The sequence below is a fragment of the Passer domesticus genome, chromosome 4 (genome assembly GCF_036417665.1).
Source record: "Passer domesticus isolate bPasDom1 chromosome 4, bPasDom1.hap1, whole genome shotgun sequence".
NCBI classification, from domain to species: domain Eukaryota; kingdom Metazoa; phylum Chordata; class Aves; order Passeriformes; family Passeridae; genus Passer; species Passer domesticus.
Genome location: NC_087477.1, coordinates 23,143,961 through 23,168,915, shown reverse-complemented (window position 1 = coordinate 23,168,915; position 24,955 = coordinate 23,143,961). Strand labels below are relative to the sequence as shown.

The following is a 24,955-nucleotide window of genomic DNA, read 5'->3' as shown; positions in this document are numbered from 1 at the left end:
TCCCAACTCCGCATACTCTGTGATTCTGTGGCAAGAGCAGCAGTGTCCTGGAGCTGCTGGGGACCCTCCGCCTTTGCCAAGTGAATTACAGCGACGCCACTCGGGGTCAGCGGGCCGGCGGACGGACAGCGCGGACTGCGCGGCAGGACCAGCGCGGAGCGTTCTGGTGCCCTCAGTGCCGTACGCGGGGCCACACCGCAGCAGCCCCGGCCCAGCGAAGAGCTCCCATCGGGGGCCGAGCTCCCCGGCCATCATCCCGAGGGGCGGGCCCGCCGCTCCTCCCGCCCCCTCCGCCCTCCGGGCCGCGCTCGGCGCGCCCTCAGGGCGGGGCTGGGCCCTCCCCCGGGAGGAGGCCGGGGCGGGGCGTGGGGCGCGCGCCCGCCCCCGGCACCGCGGCTGCGCCTTGCCCGCGCCCGCCGCCGCCATGGACAGCGACGAGGAGACGCTGGAGGAGATCGTGGAAGGTGCGTGTCCCGCGGCGCGGGCGGTGGGGCCCGCCGGCGCCGGGCGCTGGTGCGGGAGCTGCGAGGGCGCGGGGCGGGAGCGGCGGAGGCGGCGGCGGCGGCCGGAGCGGGGCGGCCGGGGTCGGGCGCGGCGCATGACATCAGTGCGCTTATGCAACGGCCGGGCCGCGCCGCGCACGTGGCGGAGCTCGGCCGGCGCCGCACCGGGCGGGCGCCGTGCGTGCCTTCCGCCGCCCGGCGCTCCGGCCCCGCAGCCCGGCGCGGGGATGGCGGCGGCTCGGCCCTCGCTGTCGAAAATAAGTCACGGCCGCTGCTGTGCCCCCTGCGGGCGGCAGCCTGCAGCCCGCGCTCCCGGTGCGCGGTCCTTCCCCCGGCGGCTGAGGGGCGCGGGGATGCCCGTCCTTGCGGAGAGCCCAGGGAGCCGGGGCTGCTGTCACATACCTGCAAGTGGAGAAGGGACAAGAAAGAGAGACTCCTTCTTCTGTTGCCATACCCATGGGCAGCAGGGCTGGAGCTGTCCGCACGGGAGCGGAGTGGGCCGCCTTGTAACTAAAACCCACCCTCTGTGTGCGGTTCACCCCTCGCGTGTGGAGAGCTAACCCCTGAGGAGTTCAAACCCAGAGGCACGTGTCCTCTGGAGGCGAGTTACTGATGGAAGCCTCACCGGGAAATGCAGCTGCCCAGCACGCTGTCATCCCGCCGGGCGTCTGGGAGCAGGGAAACAAAGCCTGGCATCTCCCTCTGCGGGAAAGCGCTGGCGCCCCAAAGATTCCTGGCGGAGGGAGGACCGTGGTCCTGCCGGGAATAGCGGTGCAGGGTGCTCGGCTGTCGGGACAGGGAGTAAGGAGCTGCCCGAGGTGCAGGTAATGCTTGTGCTGGCCGTGTGTCTCCTGTGGCAGAGGGATTAGGCCTCGCAGTTCCAGGGAAGGTTTTTGTCTTGCACGACAGCTGAGTCTGACAGTGCATGTGAGCTGAGCAGCTGCTGCTCAGGGCTGCATTTGCTGTCTGAGCCAGAGAATCTTTGTTGTGTGGAACATGGGTCTGGGGGAAGTGAGGCTCTGCTATGCATGGGGTGTGCCCTGTGCCTGCACAGATGTGGTTTTCCACTGCCTTTCCTCCTGCCTCCTCAGATCTGTGGGTTGCAGTTGTCTGGGGCAAGGAGTCGCAGTTTTCATCCCTATATCACAGATACATCCTGGGGCAAGGAGTCGCAGTTTTCATCCCTATATCACAGATACATCCTGGGGCAAGGAGTCGCAGTTTTCATCCCTATATCACAGATACATCCTGGGGCAAGGAGTCGCAGTTTTCATCCCTATATCACAGATACATCCTGGGGCAAGGAGTCGCAGTTTTCATCCTTACATCACAGCTACATCCTGGGGCAAGGAGTCGCAGTTTTCATCCTTACCTCACAGATAAAGTGTTCTGCTGTATCCTGGATTTGTTTGGCATCTCAATGCACAAAGGAAACACAGTTTTAAAGCATCTTTTTTTTAGCAGTGTATATGAATGTGTGTGTTTTTCTGAGTGAAACAGCAACAGCAGGTTGCTCTTTGGAGGTGAACAGGATTTTGAATTTACCTAAAGGAAGTTAGAAATACAGAAATCAGCACTTCTGCCTTTGTAGGGGGAAGTTTGGTTTATCGTTGTGATCCTTCTGGCATCTTTGTGGCCAAAGTCTTTTATTGATGATGCATGTTATGTGTCATCTGTTAAGTAATAGTGATACTGACAGTAAAGGGATTTTTATCTTTGATTTGTATACACCAGTGGTTTCAGTGACTCCATTGTGAACTAGCCCCTATTAGGGTAGTTCGTTTTCTTGAAAAGTTCATTGTCTGAGTTTGAGAGGAAGTCTTAGGAGACCCTTAATGAAGCAACAAAAGCGAGGTTTTATAATAATTTAAAAATATGTTTAGAAGTTTTGGGTTTATTTTTTTGTAAATGGAGGAGAGTGGTGAGAAAGTGGAACACACTACTCCCCATGAAATGATGAGGATTTTTTCCATTGACTTAATTTGAAACAGAATTACAGCCAAAGAAAAAAATGTTGTATTTATGTTATGAAACTTGAAATTGCATTTTTCCCATATTATTGACCAAGAGAGACTGTGTTTCTTGTTTTGTTGCAGTGGTGGGGGCATGGTTTTATTTTTTTTAATAAGGGGAAACTTCTAGCACATTAGAATAATTGGATTCTTTGTATTGTGGCTGAGATTAAGACCCTGTATAGAGGCCACTGGATCAAAGCTGACTATTTTAAATCCCTGAGGTAGTCTGTATCCTACTGTGCAAAAGGCCTGACATGTGTTCTCTGTACAGGCATGGCAGCTTTTTTGTTGGGCTTTGCATTCCAGCAAAATCTTGACAAAGCTGAATAATCACAGAGAACAAAGTTGCAAGAGTTTGTTTTTGTTGTTGCTTTGGGTATTTTTGTAAAATGGTATGATGTACCAGTATTATCAGTGTATTTTTTTAATCCAAGTGTTTTATAAAAAGTTTTGTCCCTGTAGTGACGGGGAAACTGGTATTATACTGTTTAGGGTTTGTTAACTTACACCAGTGTACCCTTCTATATTGATAAAACTTAATTAAAAATGCTTTTATTTAAAACTATACGTATTGACATAGTTTTTGGTCTAAAAGAGGTGTCCACATCAGAAATGTTACTGACCTTTTAGTTAAATAGGTTATTAATGTATTGGTTATTAATATTTAACCATTAATAATAATTGGTTACATTTAGCTAAAATTTGTCTTTTCTACAAAAAGGGGTATCCTGACAGACTGGGAGGGAAGAAAACCCTTTCTTCTATTTGGCAAGAGCAGTTTCTGTTTAAAGAGTTCCTCTTCAAAGTAATTAAAAGCCTTTACTGATAAGAGTGTTTTCCCTCCCACTTTTTGCTGTCTCTTTTTACTCTGTTCTTTCTCTTGCTGTGAGCTGATAATCAGTGCCTGATTGGCTTTACTGGCTTCTTAAACTTTAAACTGTTTTTAATGTAGTTTGGACTAGGGATTGTGAAGTGAGGGCACAGTCATGTGCAGGTGCAAGAGAAACTTAGTGGAGCGTGGAAGGGAAGGTTCAGGAGGGAAGCCTGGCTCTTGGGTGAGTTCAGATTCCTCATTGTTGCTTTCTCCTGTACACTGTTCTAGGTGCATTTCCCTACTCAGTGAAGTCTGCCCAGCTTGTTCCCTCTCTGGGCACCGGACTCAAGGTCTGGTAGTACTGAAGTGCATCTTTTTGCCTGCATTAGCCTGGGCTGTAAATCAGTCCCCCTCACACTGAAGTTTGTTTCTGCCTTTCCATATGTGTGATGAACCTTTCCAGGTTAGAGAAAATGTAGTCAGGGAAGAGCTTGACCCAAAGCCTGCAGAAATGGATGCATACACTGTCTCTCGTCTCTAAGAGGCTGTGTGTGCATCACCAGGAGACTGGGGGAATCAGAGGTAATGTTTGAGTTAGAAGCATGGAAGAATACAAATATAGGCTAGCTGTTATTTATTTTACAGTTTTCATGCAAAATGTATACCTGATAAAATGTCACTGTGGGAGCTGTAGCACCCATTCAGGTGTGTCCCTGTGCTGAGAGCAGCCCTGCTGAGCTCTGCAGCCAGAGATCACACAGCTGAAACAACCAGAAGTTGTTGGAAACACTTCTCTGTCGTTCTCCTTTGGCTTTGAAGAGGCAAAGATGCAGTAGGAGCCTTATTATGCTTTAACTTAGTAGAGTTGGCCGTGTATATTCAAGAAGACACAAACTATGCAGGATCCAAGGGTGTTGTCTGTGCTTTCCGTTTGTGCAACAGCTGTAATAGGGAAAACTGATACGGTGGGGGGTAGGAGCAGGATGTAAGGTGAACACATCTGGAAGGCACTGGAGAGCAGCATTTGAAATGTTACATGCCACGTTGGCTGACATATTGCAAGGGCACAGCATTATGGATATTACATACTTTTATTTCTTTAAATTCCCGTGAATACAGCTGTGTGGTGGCACACCCATATTATCAGAAGGCATGTGTTTATCAAAAGAAAAAAATCAAACCTTTTCTTATCCCGTTCTCGCCAATAAATACATGTTTTAGATAATTTTTATACTTTTGAAGATGTATATTTATACAAGTTAGACTACTATAAACCTTGTTTCTTTCAGAAACCAGTTTTGCTTATTATCTTCTCTATCCTGTCTCTCATCCCTTTTCTTTTATCCTTCTATTTTATTTTTATTTAAAACTATGTGTTACACAGGTACAAACTTCAGTTGTACAGAATGTCTGATCACTGTTCCTAACAGCAATGATCTGAATTACTGTTTTGTACTAGGGAGCTACTGCATTGCAAGTAGGTACATAATGAGAGCAGATATAAAATCTTGCATAGTAATTAATGTGTTCTGTTGCTCTTTGTTTGGATTTTATTTCAGGGCATCTAGATGACGATGGGCTGCCGCATGGATTCTGTACAGTAACCTATTCATCAACAGACAGATTTGAAGGAACTTTTGTGCATGGAGAAAAGAATGGCCGTGGCAAATTCTTCTTTTTTGATGGAAGGTACACTCTGACTCTTTGATTTTTCTTCTGTATTCTTCCTTCTGCTTGTAGCGATGCAAAACTAATATACATTGATTGTATACTGCTGAGTTTCTGGATAAAAATTCTCATTAAAAACTGTAGCTGAAGAGTTTGCTGCTGCTGTAGCCATTCCTGTGGCTCATTACATGCAGGCTTTGTGTGTAATGTAGTTGTGTCCTGGAGGGAGAATGCAGTGGTGTGAGCTCTTCTAGCACTTTAAAGTTATGAGCTGATTAGAAATCATAAGAATGGGAGGTGGTCAGGACTATTGAAACCATGCTGACAATGACTTGTACATGGAAGGTCATTACTTCAGGTGGACTTCTTTGCCTTATAGAGCTGCACAGAAAGTGCAACTGGACCAGGAGCTCCCTGTGCCAGCTCTTGCACACAGATACAAGACCTTGACAGAGAGGCTTGCCTTCTGCTCTGTCGAATTGTTTATCAGTTAAAGGACTGAGTTAAATACAGGTTTGTTAGCAGCTCTAGTAATCCTCTGCAAGTTGCTTGTGGCCTGATTTACTTTCATAACACCACCTATCATCTCCCTTCTTTCCATTGGGAATTGTGACAATGAAATCGGGCTGGTCTGTGCCTATGCATGTGTTTTCTTCTCTGATCCTCATTATGAACACCTTATAAGTCTTCCCCCCACCACCACTGCAGCATTCCTGTCTGCAGTTGCTCAGAACTTCCTCCAAGGGAGCAGCAAATGTATAAAATGACACGATTCTTCGTGTTTTGCAGCTGTTAGTGACACTCTGAATAGCGGCTGTTAAACTCACAGTCATGCTGGGTCTGCTCTCTTCCTGCTCAGCAAAATTCTGAGCAGGAGCAGAGGTATTGTGCTGTTCAGTGAATCAGCTCCTTGTCTGTACTTGCCTTTGCACTTGCTTCATACTGGGGATTGGGGGTTTTATTTCATGACAAAGATAATATATTTATTCAGTTATGTAGAGAGGGATTAGGCCTCCAAGCCTGGATGAAGAAAAATACTCACTGTTGTTGATAATGCCCTTATTAAATCTTCTCTGAGTAACTGAAAATCAGTACTGCCCAGCAGCTGAGTTGCCAAAGTAGTTTTGGTGTAAGTTGTCAGACAGTGTCCCTATGGACACACGTACATAATGTTTCTGTGCTGGTGGATGATCTCAGCAGAGTCGCTGCTGATTGTACAGTCAGAGGAGCTGACCCACTGTTTTGTTTGTAGGGCTGCTCCTCCATATAATCCAGGGTACAGGCAGCATTTACTAGGAAGAGTCAGGTTGCTGCTGAGCCTTCTCTGTACTGCTTGAGTGTTGCCAACTTTTTTTCTTATTTTTTTTTCTCTCTCAATTTTCATAACCCTTAAAAAAACTGGAATAGCTGGCTGCTGATGACTTTAGGAACTAGCAGAATGAAAATATGAAAAAAATAATCTGCAGTGTGGTTTTGGAAAATACTAAAGCAGCCTTAACTGAGCAGTAGCTAATTACTGAAGATGTCATTTATCTAGCTATGTCCAGCTAGCAAGACTAAGTTGCTTTCTGAAATGGATGGTTCAGGAATCATGACATGTCGTAAGAATGACTTGGCATAAAACAGGACATGCTGTTTCCATTAAGTGTGCCATGGACAAGGCTGATTGCTCATGAAGATGAGCAATAAGTATCAAAAATGTCTCTGAGCAGCTCTCCCTTTCCAGAATCCTGTGCAGTAAGCTAGCTGGTTCAGCACTCGTGGGTGTGTTTCCCTGGCAGGCTGCTGAGTAAAGGCTGACAGCTGTACTGCTGTTCCTCTGTTGTTGGGGAGCAGCTGAGTTCTGTCAAGTACAGGACTGGCTGCAGTGTCAGCATTCTCATTTTTTGAGTATTGGGGAATAGGACTAGCTGCCTTGTTTGGTAAAGAAAACTTTTCCCTTTACTGAAATAACTGGCCCCTTCCTGTTGGTCATTTAAGGGAATGGAATCTGGAATGAAATATCATTTGGTTTTTTCCTTCCCCTTCAACAAAATGCAACAAATCACAGCATATTCTTTAAGAGAGAGAAGTTTGCCCTCTGGCATACTCCCTGTTTTGGATTGTGGACTTGAACTTTCCTTGGTGCCAGTGCTTCTGGAGTGTATTTTGCAGAACTCTTTGCACTATAAAGGCAGGCATGAGAGCCGTTCTTGGCACAGAGCTGCAGCTGCCCTTCCTCCCTAATTGGAAACTCCTGTAAACTGACATCTCCCAGAACACAGTAGAAAACTATTATTTTTATGGAAGAAGTTTTCCATGTTCCCATATAGAGGGAGTGAGAGCTAAATGGATCAGTCTCTATAGATATCAACTTAATCCCTGTAATGACATTGGAGAAAGTATTTTCCCCCCCAGTCCATATAATTGGTTTAATTGTTAGATAAGAAGTATGTTCCATCCCTTCAAGGCATAGTGGATAATGGGAAGACAGTACATCTGATAAATCTTGACTGTGCTAGAATTTATGTTGTCAGAAGTATGATCATCTGAGGAGCAAACCAGAGAAATTCAGGCTAGTTCAGGGTTTGTGTTAAAAGGTTTTGCTTATGGAAGACACAGAAGCTATTTAGTCATCTTTGTGCTGGTCAAGTCTTAATTGCAGTTACTGTGTCTGGCTGCAGACACCACACTTTGAGAACTTAAAGTGAAGTGAGGAGCAGGGTGAAAGTAGCTCAGAAACTGAAGAGCATAAAAGTTTCTGGACCTGACTTTTTAGGTGAGCTTGAAGGACATAGACTTATTTCTTAAGGTGTCATCCTTTTGATTTCCTTAGATGAGACGGATCTTTTGGTCACTGTTTGGAGCTTAATACAAAGAGAGAAAACATAAAAGTTTGAGTTACAATAAAAGAAAATATATTCTTTCCAGGGCCAAAGAAGCACTGTTGTAATTTAGCAATGTTTTAACTTCAACTAGTGCAATTAAAGCTAACAAGACAGGATTTTTGACTGTGTAAACTGGGGGTGGCTGCTTCTTTTAAAGAGTAATCCTACATGTGCACACTATGTGTGCTCTCACTACAATGGAATTAAAATCTAGTGATCTGTGATAAATTAGAGGGGAAAGTGGCATCATTTATAGTTAAGTAAGGGCACTAATTTCTGGTGGTTCCCTCATTTTTCCCTGTGCTGTAGTGCCCTAGCTATCTGTGCAGCTCTGTAGCAACCTGGATCAAGAAATCCATTTGACTGAAAAGTAAAATTATGTTCCTGCCCCTTGTTGTTTTGCATCTGGTGTGTACTGAGGCTTTTACTGTAATATATTTTCCCATGGAAACCTCATCCTGTTTGCCAAAGTTACATAAAAACAGAGCATTAAGCTTTAGAAGCAAGAAAGTGAATTCTGAAAAAACATTCCTTCCACAACTCTTGCATATCTGTGTGGTAAAACATGTAGAGTCATGTGCTCACAGACACTGTGTCAGCCTATACATTAGACATCTGCATCTGAAAAATAATTGTGCAGTGAAAATATGTGTATATGCTGACAGCTGGCTGTTAGCTAAGCATGGTGAAGTAAAAGCTAAACAGGTTGTGTTCTTTATGCTAATATCTGAATAGATCCTCTTTTATGGTGAGAGTAAAGGGTTTGCAAGAGAAAACCAAAATGAAATGTTTCTCTGTTTAAATCCAAGTGCAGCACTAGTTCTGTTTGACAGGCTGTGTTTGATTTTAGGAGAAATACATGAAAAATGGCTGCTTTTAGCGGGGCCTGTACAACTGGCTGTAAGTGTATTGCTGGGGAGCTGATGCTGATCTGTGGCAGGTTGCAGTTTATTCCTTGTCATAGTTCACATGTACAGCAGCTCAATTTCATCTCTCCAGAGACATGTCAGTGAAGGTCCACACATAGCAGGTAGGAAATACTAATGTGAGAGTAGCCTGCTTGATCAAGAATTCTTTCTTTGACCAGGAGTGCCCATTTGCTGACTATTCCAGCCTACAGAAAATGGCAAGCATGTGATGGAGTTGAGTGATTCTGTGTCCGTGCAGCGCACCCTGTTGAAAGGGTGCTGTGAGTTGTTTTCTGCCTTTGGAGCTCTGTAGAAACAAGTTTCTGGTTTTCACCTTGGTCTTCCAGTGCGTTGAGGCTTTGGGTTCACCCCTGAGAGGTGAACAGTTTTCCACTGCTGGTTTTTTTTCTCTCTTCATCAGCACCCTGGAGGGGTACTACGTTGATGATGCCCTGCAGGGCCAGGGAATCTACACCTACGAGGATGGAGTGGTCCTTCATGGCACCTACGTGGATGGAGAGCTGAACGGCCCGGCCCAAGAGTACGACAGTGACGGGCGGCTGATATTCAAAGGGCAGTATAAAGACAACATCCGACACGGAATTTGTTGGATTTATTACCCGGTAAACCTGACCACCCGCTCTTCTTATTGTAGAATTATGTACTTTTCTTTCCTCCCCAGCTGAAAGAAATACCCACCATGACCCAGCTATCCAAAAATCAGCACACACAGATCGGGGCATTCTGATTTCGGATAATCCAACACAAAGTTAAAAGGTTTTGGTGTTGAATGTTTGCCCAGTAGATGAGATTCAGTGAGGCTACAAGATTCCAAGAAACCCAGTGCTGTGGAAGTGCATTTATATATAATTTGTATGCAATATAGAAATAGGATGTCTAATAATTTATGCATTATCTCTTTGTGAAGGCTGGGCTATGATTTTGCCACTTTGTAGTGCTGGCTGCAGGTGAGGAGCATGGAAGCCATGGCAGTTATTGCAACCCACCACTCTTACTAGAGCAGGAGGAGAGAGTTTGTCTCAGTTTCTGCAGGATATTGTTGTGGTCCATGGTGGTGGTGGACGCAACCTTCTGCAAGAGCGTCTTGCACCAAGGGGTAGGAGCCAGGAGAGCACCAGCACACAGACACACACACAGCAGCTCGGCAGGGAAGGCACAGGAGGGTCCAGAAATGGAGTTCCAACGTGCTTTATTCCAGGCAGTGCTGAAGGAGCCCAGGGACCAAAGACAAAGAAGGGTCCAGGTTATAAATACAGGGAAAGAGGGGGTGGAGGAGAGCATCGGGGATCCAATGGCTGAGGGCTCAGGGGTGGTACAGAGGAACCAGTAGGGAGTGCCAGGGTGGATGGGCAGGGTTACATAAACCAATGGGAAAACAGGGAAGGGAGAACTAACTAGAACATGAACACTAAGGCTAAAATGGGTAGGGAAAGCCAATGGACCAAGAACAAAACTGGGACAAATTATCATGGTGCTGCAGAGCACCATGGGGGAAGCTTCTTTCTTCACCCTGAGCTATGAGGAATGCCTGGAGCTTAGGGTGCACCTCTCCAGGTGATCAGTGTTGTTCTCTCCCCAGTGGGCTCACAAGCTCCCACAAGATATGATGTGAAGACTGGCTTTGCCTAACACATCAGATGTAACTAGTGTGAGAGCTGTGTGGAGCTGTGGACAAATGATTTGCTAGTTAAAACAAGCCAGTAGTTTATTTTTTTGAATCTTGATGTTCTTTTACAACCATGCTAGCTAAGGCAGTCACTGTTATATAGCTTTTAATGAGTTTTTGATGCAGAATTTTTAAAAATACAATTCTTACTCAGCCTTACACAGTAGAGTTGAATCTCTCAATCTTACCTTGTGCCAAGAATGTGGTAATGTCTGCATGTAATTAAGCTGCTGGTCAAAACCCAACTCTGTGCTACATATAGCACAAGCTTTAGTTCCAGATTGATTTCTAAATGCTTACCAACACTGGCTGTTCATTTTATTTACTGATTTTTCACTATTGCCATTAAGCATGTATTGGGATCAGCAAATACTTGGTGTATGCTGCCAAAAGTTTTTCAGTCCTAGTGTATAAAATACACACAGCTGACCCTTAACTTCATGTATCTCCCGCTTCATCTTCCAGATAACAGTGTTGCTGTGTGTTCTGGAAATGTTGATAATTAGAGGTTGTTTATCATTATTGTCCTGCCAGATACTGCGAGGTGTTCCACTCCTTTGCCATGGAACCAATTGTTTTCTCATGACTCTGTGTAGGATGCTATGTGCACAATTTCTTTCCCAGATTTAAGGTTCACTGTTCCCTATTACAGCACACTTGAGACTCTTTCATCCTTGGAGTTGAACAAAATGGTGTCTCTTTGAAATAGAGCCTGCGCACAGTGGACTTGCTTGATATAAATCAGTTTGTTTCCACAACACAGCTGCTGGTCTTGCTCCAGGGTGTTATTTGGAGTTTCCTTGTCTTTTTTAAAATAAAAACCTGAAGTGGTGTCCAGGTTTGAAAGACAGGTGTCTGCAAGGAAGGCAGGAACCTCCCTTGTGACCCCCTTCCCTCCAAATTATTATAACTTTGAAATTAGCGGGCTTTCAGGCAAAGATAGGGGAAATTGAATTACAACTTTTACTTCTATCTATCTATAGATAGATAGATATAGATATCACAAGGCAAACAGTCATCCCCAGCAGCCCAGCCCAGCCCATCGGGAGCACAAACCCGCCCGCAGCCTTCTCTCCCCGCCGGGCGCTCTCCCCTCCGCTGCAGTTCCGCTCACGGCCAGCAGGGGCGCTGGTGGCTCCCGGCCGGGCAGGGCGGCTGCCAGGATTCCCCCGCGCCTGCAGGGGGCGCTGTGCCGCCTCTCCCTCAGGCGGCCATGGCGGGCTGGGATGAGCCCTGAGGGTAAATGAAATGTGTCAGAAACTCTGCAGCTGTAGCAGGAGCATGGGGAGGCAGGGGAAGGGTGTCACAGCAGGCAGGGGGTGCTCCCTCAGAGGGGCTGGGGGTGCCCTGTGGCACCCCAGTATGTGGCATGGTGAGGTGGGTTGTTAATGAGTTCCCAGTGCAGCAGGCACTCCCAGGAGCAGAGCTACAGCAGAAGAGCATCCCCACAGCAATCACAGCCTGTCTTACTGCCAGTGGGGGGAGAGGAAAGAGAGGAGCTGAGCCCAGCCCCCCAGCACCCCGACAAAATCTCAGTGTCTTTGCCCTTCCAAAGAAAACTCCCTCCCCAAGTAAAGAGAGGAACCAGCTACACCATTCCCCCTCCTCTTCCTCCTGGCCACATCTGTTGTTCTCTTAAGCAGCAGTAGTTATTGTTTTGTAGCAACAGATGGGACAAAATAGCATGAGAGAAAGAGACAAAAGCAAAAATCCTAACCCCAGCAAGTGGTTAGACCTGTGCTAATGTGTGCATCTCGTTTCTGCAGTTCTGGAAATAGATCTAACATGAGCAAATCACAGATGGCAAAGCCCGGGGCTGAAATGCATAAACTTTGGAGAGGAAAAGTGTTAGTGTTGATGCTTTCCACAAGCAGTTGTTCTCACTGATTACCACCTGATGTTGGTGGCATTCTGGGAATCATTTTTCCTTAATAGGGTCAAGTCTTTAGAGGTACTATGTATTAGTAAGGTAGTGTGAAATCTTTTTTCCTCCAGCACAGTATCACAGTAATCAGATTTGGGCATCTGTGTGGCTTTGGTCCTTGTTTTGCACACTGTACACATAATAACTTTCACCAAGTGAAATTGAATATTTGTGCCACATGGAATGAAAGACCTTGGGTTTTGCCTATTCCAAACAATGCAGAAAATCAATTTTATCCTAACTGGAATGATTTTGTTGAGCTTTTTCATGTGTCTGTTTCTCTCTCCTTTTCATAAAATTTCACATCTGAACTTACTGATGCATTTTTAAAAGTTGGGGAAAACCCTTTTCATTTATTGAATGTTCTTAGACAATAGAATTCCAAACAGCATTAGAGTGAATGTAAAAGCAAACTTTTACTTGAAAGCTGTCAGGCACTCAATGGCAAAAACCACATGTGGTACAGTAAATTCACCATTTTCTAAGATTTGTTGATTAATGTAACTATCATGTATTGTGCAATTAAAAGGTTAGTTGATGAGGTGATAATTCCTCGGGTTCTGCCCCACTGGAAGCAGTCCCCAGGCTTCTTTTGCCTAGCTTTTGTTATGTCAGGTCCACTCTTCTTGGAGTAAGACTAAAGAATCTTTTAGGAATGTTAGAAGGTTAGCATATTGTTCCTAACTGTAGGGGAACAGGATAGGAAAAGAAAGAGAAGCTACAGCCACGCATTTGCAATCTACAAAGCTACAAATGCATGAAAAATATAAAAAGCTAAAAATTTTAGGCATCAAGGATAGTAAAGTAAAATTAAATGCTTTGCTTTGCCTTTTCTTTCTTGCCTGTGCTCTCAGGACGGAGGCAGCCTTGTGGGAGAAGTGAATGAAGATGGGGAGATGACTGGAGAGAAAATAGCCTATGTGTATCCTGATGGAAAGACTGCATATTCTGGAAGGTTCATAGATGGAGAAATGATAGAAGCAAAACTGACAACGCTGACAGCTGTTGAGGATGGGAAACCTCAGTTTGAAGTAGTTCCAGGCAGTAAGTTCAGCTAACACAAACTTGTATTCCTGCTACCAGCCCTTTGCTGCAGACAGCTTGGTTCCTGGGATGTTCCTCGCTGGAGACTGGCTGTGATGACAGGCTGTTAGTGAGGGGCCCTTTCTCCACGTCACAGAGTTGGGCAGAGAGGAAGATGGTCTTTCTCCTGGAAACAGATGGGAAGTGCCCCTTGTGTGGTCCTGCCCAAGTGCATTTCATAGCACTTCTCTCACTCTGAGAGACTCAGTGCTTGTGGGCACAGTCCTGCTTGTCACACATCCCGCTGCCCTCTGTACCAGATGGAAAACCTGCTGCATGCACCCTGGTAATGGTGCTGCTGTATTTCTTGCAGTGAAATAACTGCAGTAGGCAAGTGAGGCCCTGATTTGGTTGTAGCTGTCAGCTGGGTTTATGCAAGTCAGTGTTTGGAATGTGAATGTTCTGGCACCTACGTTGCTGGGCTGAGATGGGAATTAGTGAACCAGATTCAGTTGTTGTATAATGATCTGATTCATCAGCACCCTTCTGTGTGTCTGGTCCTGCTGACAAAGTGGCTGTGCAGTGCACAGGGTTAGGGTGGGGCTTTCTCCACCTAGTGGCTTGAACCCATAGTTCTGGGGTGGGTTTGTTGTTCTGAGATGGTCGTGGTGTTTTGGAGGAGTTAAGCTGCAGTTACAAGCAGGGACTGGTAATGCATTTATTGCTCTGCCAGCAAAAATTGTCTCACTTGATATGAAATAGGCACATAAAGCTCAGTGAAAAGGTCTTGATAAGCAAATGCATGTGAGTTGATTTTTGCTCAGTTATGATAGCAAGTCAGAATACAACTGAAAACTTACTTTGTAGGAGGGTACAGTTGTGCTTTGTTGATGAAGTTCCACTCAGGAGGAAGCTGCCTTCAGCCAAAACAAGTCCTGGGCACCAGGGGCAAAGGCCTTATATCAAACTTTGTAGTATTCTGTTCTATGGGGTTTTTTTCCCCCATCTTATTTCCACCTTCTTCTTAATCTGTGCCCAAGGTAGTCTTCTGGCATTTGGGAGATAGGTGTAAGAATATAATTAGAGCTGTACCACTAAGTTGCTTATTAGTGGCAAAAAATAAAGGGCTATAGCAAGGGTGTTTTCTGATTACTAAATGTTATCTTCTGGCTGAAGTCTCTTCAGGATCTGGACTAGAAAATATTTCATATTTGAACTAAATAAGTTTTTGTGGTTTTTGTTGGGTTTTTTTTTAATGAGCTGTTGAATATATTGTTTTAAGTTCTGTTTTACTTTTAAATTATATTTAGAGACACTAGAAGGGTCAGTTTTGAAAGACTGTCTAGTCCTGCTCTACAAGTTGGCAATTTGAAGAACATCTGTATCATCTTTTTGTGTTAGCATTGTTATGTTAGAATGTTAAGGGGAAAAAAATAGTCAAGAAGCACTATTTCATTGAAGGCTTTTTACAGGTGCAGTTCTGTTTAATACCTTTTTTTGGAAGTGTAACATTTTTTGCAGCCATTAAAATTTAATTTTTGAATGTCTTGATTAAGTTAAGGATTGCATACTCTCAGTACTGCCAATTAATTTATTTCCTTCATTGATGTCTGATTTTTTAGGCCCAGTATACAGTTTTGACAAATCTACTTCATCCTGCATTTCTACAAATGCCCTTCTTCCTGATCCTTATGAATCAGAGAGGTAAATTTTTTTTCTTCTCCCCATTTTTCTTTACTGTTACCTATTTAGGGCCTAATTTTGCAAAGCTTTTCTCATCTAAAACTTAAAGGATGTGTAAAGGTTTGTAAAATGGAAGCCCTGTGTGTACCTCAACTGTAGGCACTTTCTGATACTCTGAAATATCTAAATAATATCTAAATAAGTAAAACACTTGCTTTCATTTACATTGAGTACTTGGAGATGTGGGGCTTTACCTTGAGAGCTCTTGCTTCTCAGTGCATGTACATACCAGCGACCTCAGCTTGGTGGGGACTTCTGGGGTTCTGGTATGAAATTGAGAGTGTTCCTGAACTGAAGCATCATTGTGGAGTAATACTAGATTGGCACTTCAAAAAAATAAAAGTTTTACAAGTCAGCCCAAACTTTCCACCAAATCTCAGTTGTGATGAAATAGAGAGAACATATGGAAGAGAGGAAGGAAAGGAGTTCCATAAAGAGGTTTTGAATAATAATAACAATAATAATAATAAATAATAATAATTTGTTATTGTTATTAGTTTCATTGTTACACTGAAGTATTGGGTTTTATCCCACTAGTGTTGTACTTCATGAAAATTAAAACTGCAGCCAGTCAGTGATTCCATGGCCTGTTCCTCTTGTAGGGTGTATGTGGATGTCTCTCTCATTTCCAGTGCTGGAGAAGGATTGTTTTCAAAAATAGCAGCAGAAGCCAGTACAGTGATGTCCTTCTATAACGGAGTGCGAATCACACACCAGGAGGTAAAGAGAAGAAAAAAGTCAGCCTGAATTTTCATTGCTCCTCCTGATATTTTGTTTTCATAGTAGGATCTAACACCCACTACCTGCCCACCCTAGATTTAACATGATGGAATTTAATTGAAAGAAAGTGCATGCTCACCTATGTATAGATTTAAAAAGTGTGGGTTGTTCTTTTTAATGGCGTACACCCATGAAAAGCTTTATTTGCTTATATTTTGAATGTTGACTTTCAAACTGCTGACAAAGTTGACCCCTGCTACACACTGACATTGGATTTTTGCCTTGTACACTAGGTAGACAGCAGAGACTGGGCCCTCAATGGAAATACAATATCCCTGGATGATGAAACAGTCATTGATGTGCCAGAGCCCTACAACCACGCTGCCAAGTACTGTGCCTCACTGGGGCACAAGGCCAACCATTCCTTCACTCCTAACTGCACCTATGAGCCGTGAGTACAGCCCTGTGTTTTAGGGTAGAGGCTACAGCCTGGCTCTCTGGGCTCGCAGGGGATCCCTGGGCAGCTGGATGAGCACCAGTGGTGGGCTGGGAGTAAAGAGTTGAGGCATTGAAGGAGTTTCTGCTCACCTAGGCTGAGTTGGAAATGGGCTGGCATTATGAGTGCTTGATGTCTGTTGGGACTTACCATGGAGGATCTTGAAGTTTGCAACTTCTTAGTTTTGTCTTGAACTTTGAGTTGCTTCTTGATTGTAAAATGCATCACCACAGCTCTCTAAATGCTAGCTTGGCTAGAACCACGCTGTATTTGCTGAACTACCAATGCTTTGATAAATGAATATTTTTGCTCATGTTTTTAAATACTTACGAGGTGGACTCAAGCCTGCTAATTCAGTATCAAATTATGCAGTATTGCTCTAGAACTGTAGAAGGGGCTGGCAGAGTATGCGAATTGACAGCTGAGCCTAGCAAAGATGTTTTTTTCCTAGGTTTGTTCATCCTCGTTTTGGGCCCATCAAGTGTATCCGTACCATCAGGGCTGTGGAGAAGGATGAGGAGTTGACAGTGGCTTATGGGTACGATCACAATCCTGTGGGGCAGAATGGGCCTGAAGCCCCAGAGTGGTACCAGCTGGAACTGAAAGCTTTCCAGGCTGCCCAGCAAAAGTGACATGGGAGCACCTTCTCCGTTCAGCAAACTGAAACAGAAACTTGGATCTATGCACTACCTTTATACTGAAAACTGGACAACCAGGGATTGTTCATGCTGTTGCGTCATAATCTTGCATTCTGTGTTAAGAGATAAGTTCCTTGGATACTAACTAGGTTTGACTGTGTTACTCATAGCAGATTTAAAACTTAGCTAGCATTGCACCAGTCTTATCTGAAGAAATTATTTAATATTCTATACAAGATGTGGTATTCTTTGGTAGCTTCTGCTTTTGCACCATATGCAAAGATGACCAAAAGACTAGAAAGAACCTAAATTGGGTGTATTGTTCACTTTTAGTCAGCAGACTTAGTGTTGCTCTCTACCTGCCTAGGCATTATTGCGCAACTGCATTTTGCATATATGCCACTTGTGATGATAACAGTAATATTTTGATATTCTCTAATAGTAGCATAATTTTGCCTTTTTAAACCTTTGATCTGAATCTTGCAATGGAGCAGTTTATTTATTAGCATATAGGAGGCTGGGTTTTAACTCCCCTTTCCTCTTGTCTGAACGTTGTTCTTTCTACAAATCCTCTTTTGCAGGATAAAATCCTTTCTAATTAGTGGAAGGGCTTGTGTGTGTGTGTGAGAGTGCTGTGTGTTGGTTTCTGTGGCTCTCTAAATAGTATAGCAACATGTCTAAACCTAATATTTATCTAGCCTGCACGGCTGGCTTATTTTATTTAATTTATTATTATGACATGCAAATGAAGCTGTTCTTTGCATGAAGATTTTGTGAAAAGGAGAAAACAGACTTGCTGTTGAAAGACTTCCAGAAGTAAATGTTCTGGAAGGCAAGCGTATTACTTGCATCCATGTTCATGAGTTGGTTTGTGTATTTCACCTGTTCCAGTGGCCAGTTCTCAAGGCAAAAGATGCTTGGATCTCCCATGGATTCTCTGAAAGCAGGTGCATGTATTTGGGGGCAGGCTGTAGTCCTTGGTGAGGGAGAGCTGTATCTTTTCACTTGATGTTCACTTGATGGAACAACATAGCCTTATAGCCATCTTTTAGTAGTTCTGGTTTATGACACAGTGAATTCATATAATATGAGGTATCAAAAGAAGATTTTTTTAAAATAAAAGATATTAAAAGATTGTTTTTGAAAGACAAACAATGAATGTAACAATATCACTCGATGCTCATATTTATAAACAGCAGTCAATCCATAGCTTTGTTGCAGCCAGCAGTGGGGGCTTGTGAATATTCATCTGCAGGGCTGTGTTCTGGGGTTTTTCAGGAGTAGGGAAATTGTGTGGTTTTTCAGATACTGTAGTGGTCTTGCCTAATGCTATATAAGAGAGAAATCATGCATTGTCTTGGTCTGGATACTGGAGCCTTTCTGGGACTCTGATGTTCTCTTTTGGGTTAGCAGTTTAGGAAAAACTGAGATGCATTTGCAACACTTTCTTTAAATGTTTGTAGTTTTAAAAAGTTTGTATATATGTAACATAAATGATCTGGGAATCAGATCTACCTTTCTATTGCGACACATTTTGGTTGCTTGCTTGAACTGTTGGAGGCATCTGGCTGTCTGGGGAGCTGGGCAGGGAGAATGTGCTGGGTACCTGCAGGTAGAAGGATGAGGCTGCTGTTACATGCAGTCTGAGAATCCTTGCTTTGGTACCTGAGGAAAGTTAGGAATTACTCGTAACAGTCCGGGCTCTGTTCAGTCCCTGTGGCTGCTCACAAACATTTTCCATCTCCTCATCATTTCAGTTTGCACAGAAGTTGCTGTGTGCGTGTGCTGAGGTGGGGGACAGGCAGGCTCAGGGTAACTCTTTCAGCAGTGATCTGCACATGAGCTGTGACACCTCCCAGCTGCACATGCTGGACACTCAGGTCACAGCTCTGCACCTCATCCACGGCAGAGGTGACAGGCCAGGGACTCGCCTGAGTGTGCAGAGACACAACCAACCTCACACGTGATGGAGAGTTGGCATAGGTCAGTCAGCTGCTCAGCTTCACTAAATGATTCTCAAAAAGAAATATGCATGACTTCATCTGTCCCTGCCTGCCCATGGGTCATTAGGTTATCAGCTACTTGCAGGAAAGCCTCTGGTAGGGAGCTCTTACTTGTATCTTGGGAATTATTGTGCCAGGATCATGAAGTTTGCAAAGCTGAGGCTTGAATTTAGGTACAGGAAAGAACAGAGGGAAGACGTGATTGAACCCTTCTGGGAATGGATGGTAACTCCTTCCACATTCTTGGTAAGCTGCTTTGGACTGCTGGCCTCTCTTGTGCTCACTGAGGAATTGTGTTTAAAATGTTCTGATCTCTAGAGCTCCCTTGCCTTCATTTCTGATCAGTCTCTGATTCCTCTGCTAATTTCCTGTGTGGAGTTGCTTATGTTTTAATAGATTTGTCAGTCTTCATATTACCTGATTTTGAGATAAATAGAACATAGGTGCTCTTTGTGCATCAGGCTTGAAGATTGTATCCTAAAATAGGGAAATCCTAGGGAAGAAAAGGCACTGTGGTGTCCTGTGTCTTCTCAAAAAAATTGGTGAGAGTCAAGCAGATTCTTTTGTACACTTGTGTAGCCTGGTAGGTAGCATGCCGCAGCTGTGGCTCCTGTCTCTGTTATCTCTGCTGTCCTCAGCTCTGTAAAATCTGTTGGTCCTTCTCTAGTTCCCTTCTTCAGTGACCAACCTGTAAAAGTTGTGATTACAGAGCTGCTTTGGCTTGACTCAGGACCAAGCCTTTTAACTCTTCTTTGTTTTCTCTCTCTTCCTGCTCTGTTAGAGTGGAGATGGCTTTTGCCACTGGGTGATGAAAGAGCTGTGTGGCCTTCAGAGGTGTGAGCTGGCATCCCCTGGTTAAAACACAGGTTAGTTACAGAACTCCAAATAATGCCTTAACTTGGTCAGTGTGTTGCAGCTCAGTTTCTGGGGCTCACTAGAGAGCAAGACCAGCTTCACAAAGTTCCTCATTGGTAGTGTGATGACATCCATAGACACAAGACCCACACCCAGCTATGGTTTTCCTTTGGGGCAGAGGAAGCATCACCTTGCACAGCAATCTTCTTGGGTCTGTAGGATGCAGCTGACTACTGGTGAATATGCAATAAGTAAAGAAGCTCCACTTCTTAGAGTCTGGCCAAAGACCTTTCCTGTCAGTACAGAAGCTGGGAGGAGAGCTGATGCCTGTCAGCTGAGCCTGAGTGAGTGGCTGGCTCTCAGGATATGCATTGTGACTAAAGAATAGCATAAGAAAACCTGGAATTGCTGCATTTTTCAGGTACAGATCAGTTCCCAAAATCTGCCTTTGGTCTGGCAGTACTGCACGTGGCTTCTCCATGATGAGAAGGTTACTTGAGCTTCTTTATGAGAATCCTGTATTATGCTGTATTAGAGGCTGCTGATGATCTCTTAAAAAAAAAAAAATCTGAAGTGGATCTTCCTGTGATGGCAGCACAGGGTTTTGTCACCAGGAATACAGAGGCTTTGTTTTCTGGAAGTGGCTACTCTTGGAGATGAGAGCCAGAAAAGTTGCAGCTGAGAGCTGCCTGCTCCTGGGGTCACTCCACTGGATAAGAAGGAAGGAAAAGGGCTTAGGCCATGTACAGGGTGTCTGAAGTTGAGTCTTGTACTATAATTTTACTTTTGGGGATCCTGATTTTCTTTTCCTGAAAAGGCTTTTTATTCTCTTATTTAAAAATAGTAATTATAAAAAACTTACCCTACATAAATACCTGTAAATTTTGACTGCTGAAAAAGTCAAAGGAGATACATGGAAATGGCTTTTCAGCTGTGAGAGTATTTTGACTTTTTCTGCAGTTGCCATGATACCTCCTAGTATCTCCTGGGATGGTCCATGCTTTTAATAAGGTGGAGGTTCTGGGAGGCCCTGGGGTGAGGCTGCATGTTTTGGGAGTGACTAGGCAGGCTTCTCCTTGGCACAGCCTTTCCAGATGCAGAAGTGTTGCACACAGGTGGCAGGGGTCCTGTAGCATGTTGCTAGAAGCAGCATGCTACAAGAAGCAAGAGCTCTGTCAGGGATTTCTCACCCTCTGTCAGGCATTGGAGGAGCAGAGTAGCCAACATATCCCATATGCTAAGAGAAATTCAGAAATTATGGAAATTGGCACTTTTTTGTTTCCTTCCCAGCTGTTGCTCTTGTCCTCAGTCAAACCAGTGCTCACCACTTGGGCTGTGCCAGGGGGTGGAGCAGTGTTGCTTCTGTCCCAGGTAGACCTCTGTGATTTGTGTCCTTTCACTCCTTTTGATGGTCTTTAGGAAAATGCTGCTGTTGTGATGAGGTAACATTACACAGAGCCAAGTATCTGCTGCTTTGTTCTCCTGTGGCCCAGCAGAATTGCTGGAGCTGTGGGTGCCTGAGGGCTTCACCTACAAGCGCTTAAAAAAAACAAATTGCTTTGGAAACAGTGGTACTGAAGTATCTTCTTCCATGCTGGGGTGCTGCCTGTTCCTCACTTCTGCTGCACTGCTGTGTGCCAGGGGCATCCAGGCAAGGAAAGCAGGTGTGGGAGCAGCTTCATCTGCAAGTGGAAATGAGCTTCACCTGCAGTGAACTTGTTCTTTGTGCTGCATGTCATGGAAACATGAGAACTGTATTTTTGGACAAAGAATTTCTAAGCAGTCTTATAAGGGATTTTTTTTTTAAGGAAAAAGAAAAGGTGCAAGATTAAGTGCATGTTTATTTGTCCCAGATCAAAGGTTTTGAACACTAAGGTCACTCTGTCTTGAGTGGACCCTCCTCTGTCTGCAGGCAGTAGAACTTCCTGCGCTTTTTCTCTTTACCATTTTACTGTAACTCTTTTTTTCCCCTAGGAGAAATACCTGTACAAAAATTATAAGCAATTAAATATTCAAGCCATAAAATCATGAGTGTGGGAAGGCCTGCTTCACGAGTTTTAACATTTCTATGTAAAATGATGTTTGTATGAAATATTTTCATGGTAGAAAGAATATTTAAACAAAAAAGCTGTAGTAAGATCTAAACCAGATTTAAAGGGGTGTCTTTTTGTAGGATGCAAGTGTAATTGAATACCAGTAAGTAGATAATTTTTTTTTTTTTTTTAGGGGAGATGCAACAAATGATCCTTAAAATTACAAATGGTCATTTCTGCTATTTGGGGAAGTATTTATGCAGCATTACATGCAGCTGCCATAAATAATTGCAGTAGCAAGGCTAGTCACGTTTTCAAGACGTACCTCTCAGCTTCCCTTCCTGATACCATGCAAACAACCCCTCCCTCCTTCCTGTAGATCCCCTTCTAGAAAACTTTTCCTACTGCAGCTGTAACAAGCTTAACTCTGAGCTAAGAACCAGACTAAAATTGTGTATTACTTAACAGTTTCTGCTGGGCCTTCTGCTATTTTAATACTCTTTAGCCCATAATTACTGGGTGTCTCTGTTCTGAAGAACTAAGTGCTAAAGAATAATCTTTGGGGTGAGCTTATACATGTGGTAACAGTTAACCCCGGAGTATTCAACTTGTGTACAGTACTTGATAGGTGTTTTATGACATTTGTACTCGAACTATGAGCCTTACTGAACACCTGTAAGTTTATTCATGACTTTTAAAACTGGATAACTCTAAGAAAGATGTTTACATGACTGATGTTTGCCCTTCTTTCATGTTATGAATGGGGTTTTTATAGTGTGTTTGGGCGTATGTGCAAGGAAGCAAGAAAAGTGTTTCTGGGGAAAAACAGACTTGACAAACATTTGTAATAAGTGAATTTTAAAGATTGCTTTAATTGCGCTATGAAGGCAATGCAAAAATAAAATATTCAACAGAAAAACGTTCTTTCTCTTTGTTATTTGTCTGTCACAGTTTTGGGCATCCTCTGACCTCCCCCCCTTCCTTGTGTCCTGTGTGACCAGTTTTTGCTGATGCACAGGAGCAGGATTCCACACAGTTAAACACATCTAGGCCACGTTATGTAAATAGTGAATGAACACCTGACACCACTTGTTTTTTTCTGTCACCTCTGCTGCTTTTCTTACTCGTCTTTTTCAATGCAGGTAACACGGGCATCAGTTGTATTGTGGTATGGAAGAACATCCCACCCAAACTGTTCTTTTAAAGTGTGGTGTATTTTCCTCTGAGGTAGAGGGAAGGTGCAATAGGGTGCCTTCCAGCCAGGTAACCTATTCCTCTGTCTCCTAATTCCATGTACACATCCTGGGTGAGTGGTGGAAGGTGGCAGTGCTTTCAGTGCCTGGCTGCCTTCTCCTTCTGTGTGATCACAACTGGCTGAGGTAACTGAGCCTCTCCTGCCTGTGCTGTGTGTAGGTGTGCAAAGATTGTGCCTTCCCCTCTCTGCAAGGATGCAGAAGTGACACTGCCGCTTGAACCTTCACAGTGGTAAGGGCTGGGAGGACAATGGGTGCTTGGTGCATGTTTGCAGGGTGTGTGGAAGATTACACTGGGATTATAGACGGTGCCATGTGCTGGCTTCACCCACCCTGGCTGTGTTCCTGTCTGGCCCTGGTGTAATAACCCAGTACCCTGTGGAGGTGCAGTGGGTTTATTTAAAGAAAATATATCTGACCTGTAACATCTCTCAGGATCTTTCCTGTGTTTCTGCCTAGTCCTGCCGCTTTCCATGGAATATCTTGTGCTTCCCTTTAGGCTCTGAGATGCAGAGAAGTCAAGAGCAGCTGCAGAAAAGAAGAGCACCGGTGAGTTTTTAAAGAAGCAAGAGCATACGCAGGCAGCTGTGCCTGTGAATGAGCAGCTGCTGGATTTTGCAACTCCCTTCACTGAGCCTGGTGCTCTGCTGCTTCATTCTTTGCCTTCCATGATCTGCACAGGACTGAAGCTGAGCGAGGGTATTCAGCTTTGTTGCTTCTCAGCATCTGTGCTACACGTATGCTGTATGCTGTAGACTTGTGAGCTGATTTCTTAAAAATGTTTCAGGGATACGTAGGCTTTAGTGGTGTGCTTGTTAGGATTTGGCTGGCAGTGCTTGGGGGGGATGTTAGAATCATAGAATTGTTGATTTATCAAGGTTGGGAGAGATTCAATGTCAACCAGTCCAACCATCCACCTCCCACTACCCCTGTAACCCCTAAACCACATCACCCAGATGATTTTTGAACACTTCCAGGGATCATGTCTCCACTGCCTCCCTGGAAAACCTATTCTAACACATAACTGCCCTAACAGTGAAAATTGTTTCTAATATCTAATCTGAATTTTCCCTGTCTCAGTTTAAGGCCATTTTCTCTGGTTCTCTCACTGCAGACACAGCAGGACAGACTGACTTACTCGGTCCTTCCTTGAGGGAGTTGTAGAGAGTGATGAGGATCTCCCTGAACCTTCTCCTGAGACTGAACAACCCCAGCTCCCTCAAACATAAGATGTGCTCTCTACAGCTTTCATGCGCTTTCTTGCCCTTCTCTGGACACAATCCAGCACCTCAAAATCCCTTTTGAAAGTGGATGGCACACAACTGTGCGCAACACTTGGGGTGTGGCCTCACCAGTGCCAAGTAAAGGGGATAATCCCAGTTCCCCGGTCCTGCTGTCTGCTTTATCCCAGACACAGGCCAGGATTCCCTTGGCTCCTTAGCTACCTGAGCACACACTTGCTCATTCTGTATCAACAGCACTCCCAAGCTCTTTTCAGTCAAGCAGCACAGGTTCTTTTGCTTTTTCCAACAGAGAGTGGGCGCCGATGTGCCAGGGAAGCTTTGCCTGCCAATCTAAAGAACTGACCACACTAGTCATTAACAACATGTATGGGGTTTCATGGAATCTTACAACGTGGCTTAGACTGGGAGAGATCTTGGAGATCATCTAGTTCCACTCCCCAACCACGGGCAGGAGCACCTTCTACTAGACCAGGTTGCTCAGAACCCAATCCAGCCTGGCCTTCAGCACTTCCAGGAATGTCGCATCCAATAAGACCTCTGAGCAACCTGCGCCACCTTCCT

The 24,955-nt window shown here is 44.4% G+C and overlaps 1 protein-coding gene and 1 long non-coding RNA gene across 2 annotated transcripts; one reads left to right on the top strand and one right to left on the bottom strand.

The window, feature by feature from the left end:
* Window positions 1-338: 338 nt before the first annotated feature.
* Window positions 339-22,821, top strand: SETD7 (SET domain containing 7, histone lysine methyltransferase). The gene is made up of 8 exons (XM_064416535.1): window positions 339-464; window positions 4,892-5,021; window positions 9,197-9,398; window positions 13,241-13,430; window positions 15,032-15,113; window positions 15,755-15,872; window positions 16,166-16,323; window positions 16,820-22,821. The coding sequence occupies exons 1-8, from the start codon at window positions 425-427 to the stop codon at window positions 16,998-17,000; spliced, it is 1,101 nt and encodes a 366-aa protein (XP_064272605.1). The 5' UTR covers window positions 339-424; the 3' UTR covers window positions 17,001-22,821.
* Window positions 22,097-24,426, bottom strand: LOC135298714 (uncharacterized). Its single transcript, XR_010360766.1, has 2 exons — window positions 24,289-24,426; window positions 22,097-23,678 (listed from the first exon to the last, which is right to left on the bottom strand). It is a non-coding gene; the product is annotated as an uncharacterized LOC135298714 (long non-coding RNA).
* Between the last annotated feature and the right edge of the window lie 529 nt (window positions 24,427-24,955).

Bases quoted from the DNA above. Each gene is read 5' to 3' on its own strand.
- SETD7 (XM_064416535.1), top strand. From the start codon at position 425: ATGGACAGCGACGAGGAGACGCTGGAGGAGATCGTGGAAG. The intron at 9,399-13,240 runs GTAAACCTGACC...CTGTGCTCTCAG, and splicing joins TTTGTTGGATTTATTACCCG to GACGGAGGCAGCCTTGTGGG. The intron at 13,431-15,031 runs GTAAGTTCAGCT...CTGATTTTTTAG, and splicing joins GTTTGAAGTAGTTCCAGGCA to GCCCAGTATACAGTTTTGAC.